At 38.3% G+C, this 3,943-nt stretch overlaps 1 protein-coding gene across 1 annotated transcript; it reads left to right on the top strand.

Annotated features, from left to right (window-relative positions):
* The first annotated feature begins 1,104 nt into the window (after window positions 1-1,104).
* Window positions 1,105-3,594, top strand: LOC108464251 (60S ribosomal protein L4-like). The gene is made up of 2 exons (XM_017764438.2): window positions 1,105-2,363; window positions 3,181-3,594. Exons 1-2 carry the CDS (start codon window positions 1,251-1,253, stop codon window positions 3,292-3,294), a joined length of 1,227 nt encoding a protein of 408 aa, XP_017619927.1. The 5' UTR covers window positions 1,105-1,250; the 3' UTR covers window positions 3,295-3,594.
* The last annotated feature ends 349 nt before the right edge of the window (window positions 3,595-3,943 follow it).

Genomic DNA, 3,943 nt, shown 5'->3' with positions numbered 1-3,943 from the left:
AGCCCAAGCTTATCCACAGCTTTGAAAAAAAGATGAAATTTTGCAAAAAAGATTATATTTTTGTAAGTTTTATGAGCAAAGAAATGACAGTTAAATCAATGAGAACCAGTCTAAAACTGCAGACCCCAACTGGGGTTTTGCTTCCTAAGCAAATGAGGGATACTCAAATAGGAAAATTCTATTTTCTTTTCTTCCTATATCAACTGGAATTCAACACCAAAAGAAATTAATACAGAAAAAAAAAAAAAGAGAAATGGAAGGAAACAAGGGAAACCCCAGATGGGAAATGGGAATAAATTCTTAAAACCAAAAAGTTCTTAAGCAATGGAGGTAAATTTGAAGAGGTGGATTTTAAAGGTAGAAGGAAAATACAGATAAAGCTGACAAGAGAATTCAAAGAATGGATCCCAAAAGAAAATGACCATTATGAGGACCTTACAATCTTGAAAGAATCAAAGGAAAAATATAAATTCTTTTAGGTATTTACTTTAATATATATATATATATATATATATATATATATATAAAGGATCGAACTGAAGGGAAGTTGAGGAAGATGGAACAAGAATGGGTGCTTGTAAAGGTTGAAGAAGCTAAATTGGTGGCTAAGAAAGCTGATTTGGTGCAACAATATATTACGGGGATAATGGAGGAATCTGGATATGCAAATGCAATGTTGTTCTTTTAGTTATCTATAGAGGCTTCAACTGCAAACTGATGAACAACTTTGACTTTTTGCAGCCCATTAATCCAAATGCCGTAGATGAAGTTGAAAAAGATGGCACTTAAAAAAGGTTGTTGAGCTTTCAAAAAAAACAGAAGGGACATTATTTTTCCAATCTTTTTCTATTTAAAAAGAAATGCCGACTTGGAAATTATAATATTAGTTGGAAATGCATAAATAGTTTTATTATTCACAAGAAAAATCTAAGCATTAACAATTTTAACGGAAGTGATGTAAATGAATAAATTATGTAATATAAGTGTTTATTTTGTAAATTTTATTTTATTGGTATCTAAAATAAAAATTTTTAAAAGTTAGGTGAAAATTGATTTACTTTATCTTTTTTAAATATAGGGACTGAAATGAAATATGAGTATAGTACGGGACTATTATGACACTTTTACCCATTTTGCCTTTTCTTTACGCTTTTGGTCCTTTACACTCTCGAAACCCTAGCGCCCCCCTTTATTTATCTCTCTCGTTTTGGGTTCATTTTCTCCCCTCCCACAAGCCAAAACCCTAAACAATGGCAGCCGCCGCCGCCGCTGCACGCCCTCTGGTCTCCGTCCAAACCATAGAATCTGACATGGCCACTGACTCCACCCCAACCGTCCCACTCGCCGATGTCATGAAAGCCTCGCTTCGACCCGACATAGTCACCTTCGTCCACGACAACATCTCCAAAAACCGCCGCCAACCCTATGCCGTCTCCAAATGCGCGGGTCACCAGACCTCTGCCGAATCCTGGGGCACAGGTCGCGCTGTCTCTCGTATCCCCCGTGTTCCCGGCGGAGGTACTCACCGTGCTGGTCAAGGTGCTTTCGGAAACATGTGTCGTGGAGGCCGCATGTTTGCTCCGACCAAGGTTTGGCGCCGCTGGCACCGGAATACCAACGTTAACCAGAAGCGCTATGCCGTTGCTTCGGCGATCGCTGCCTCTGCCGTAACCTCTCTCGTCATGGCACGTGGCCACTTCATCGAGGCCGTCCCGGAGATGCCTCTGGTCATATCTGACGCCGTGGAGAGCGTTGAGAAAACATCTGCCGCAATTAAGGTTTTGAAACAGGTTGGGGCATATCCCGACGTGGAAAAGGCTAATGACAGCATTGGAATCCGACCCGGGAAAGGGAAAATGAGGAACCGGAGGTACATTTCCCGTAAAGGTCCATTGATTGTTTATGGAGCAGATGGGGCAAAGCTCGTTAAGGCCTTTCGTAATATTCCTGGAGTCGAGGTTGCCAATGTAGAGAGACTTAATCTATTGAAACTCGCTCCTGGGGGACACCTTGGAAGGTTCATTATATGGACCAAATCGGCTTACGAGAAGCTGGATTCGATTTATGGGTCATTTGAGAAGCCTTCCGAGAAGAAGAAAGGGTACATCTTGCCTCGTTCTAAGATGGTGAATGCGGATCTCGGTAGGATAATTAACTCCGATGAGGTGCAGTCCGTGGTGAAGCCAATTAAAAAGGAGATCAAGAGGGCACCATTGAAGAAGAATCCTCTTAAGAACTTGAATGCTATGCTGAAGTTGAACCCATATGCAAAGACAGCAAGGAGGATGGCTCTTTTGGCTGAGGCACAACGTGTTAAGGCTAAGAAGGAGAAGCTTGACAAGAAGAGGAAGCCCGTGTCTAAGGTATCTCTATTCTGACTTTTATTTACATATACTGTTGTTGAGTTTCTGAATGATGGTAGGTAATTGCAATTTCCTGTGATTTAGGTTGGAACTCTTCATGTCATTGAATTATATGTTCTACTTGATGTTTAATGTCTTTGGATTTTTTGTTTCTGGAATTTGATTGTCATTATTATTTGAGTAATGGAATCGTTTTAGCTTTATTTAGCATTCACTGTTATTGAGTTTCTGAATGATGATAACTGACAAATTTCTACGGCTTGGCTGAGCCCTTATAGAACAATCTCACTGGAATTGTATGTTCTTCTACTTGATGTTAATGTCTTTGGATGTTTTGTCTCTTGAATTTGATTGCAGTTATCATATGATTAATGGAACAGTTTTGTTTATTATTACTTTATAAATGTATGCTTATTTGCTGTATATACCTGCTTATGAGAAAATTCTTGTTATTTAGATTTCTTAGAAGTGTGTCTATTTTTTATCTTACACGTTTTAGTTGTCAGGATATTACCTCTATTCTCTATAAGGTGATGTTGCTGCTGATTATCCGTGCTTTGGTTACTTTATTGCTAGCTACTCATATTTATTGACTAGCTTAGAGCCTCATGCCTGTTGAGTCAAAATTTTATCCATGTTTCATTTGGCATGATTTGGCGCATGCATTGTAGCATGTGTGAGGAGGCCTAGTGTGTGCCATATGTTTTTCTTTTCAAGCATTTAGAGCATGCCTTCTGGTAATGTTGAGTTATTGAATGCTATGCTAGTTAATTGACTCCTTGCTTTTTCCATTTGTGTTCTTCATTTGGTGTATAAGGAGGAGGCAACAGCAATCAAGTCAGCAGGCAAAGCATGGTATAAGACTATGATCTCAGACAGTGATTACACTGAGTTTGAGAACTTCTCCAAGTGGTTGGGTGTATCGCAGTGATTTAGCTTTTGGCTTTAGAAATTATGAAGGTCGGCATCAGTTTTGGTTTGGTATTAACATTTTTATTTGCATTTGCCGTTTCAATTTTGTGCAAGAGAAAGGGTGGGAATGGCATGCTCCTGTGCCGTGCTCTTTTGGCCTCCCACCCTGCATGTTAGTGAGAATGGTTTTCTATTAAAATGAGAAAGAATTGAATACGAGAATAGTTTCTATTAAAATGATAAAGAATTGAATAGCTTAAAAAGCATGTTGAGTCTTTATGTTATTGAAATGTATTGCAGTGCCCGTCTCTTTGATTCATCATTGTTCTCTTTCATTTTTTCTTTATTTTGGTGTTTTGGGGGTAAATGGTGGAGACAGTTATGGTGGGAACCTTTTTTTTTCTATTTAACATAGAGTTGGTTTAACATTATATTGTTGCGGCAGCACTTGGAAAAATACTCGATATGATGCAATCATAAAAAATAAGATATAATACGGTTAAGAGGAGATGAGTGTAGTTTCACATTTAAAAAGTAAAGTGGGTGTTCTTTTTACTGTAAAAAGAAAACAATTCATAAAAAAATGACCAAAATTATAAAAATGCCCTTAGGTGAGAAAGCAACAATTCTTTCATTTGGATACCTTTTTCGATTCCATGGATTATGCC

Source organism: Gossypium arboreum, chromosome 13 (genome assembly GCF_025698485.1).
Source record: "Gossypium arboreum isolate Shixiya-1 chromosome 13, ASM2569848v2, whole genome shotgun sequence".
NCBI classification, from domain to species: domain Eukaryota; kingdom Viridiplantae; phylum Streptophyta; class Magnoliopsida; order Malvales; family Malvaceae; genus Gossypium; species Gossypium arboreum.
This window is presented reverse-complemented; position numbering and strand designations above follow the sequence as displayed.

What these genes read in the sequence shown, in the direction of transcription:
- LOC108464251 (XM_017764438.2), top strand. Translation starts at nt 1,251, where the DNA reads ATGGCAGCCGCCGCCGCCGCTGCACGCCCTCTGGTCTCCGTCCAAACC. An exon ending in AGAGGAAGCCCGTGTCTAAG is followed by an intron (nt 2,364 to 3,180) that starts GTATCTCTATTC and finishes TTGGTGTATAAG; the next exon opens with GAGGAGGCAACAGCAATCAA.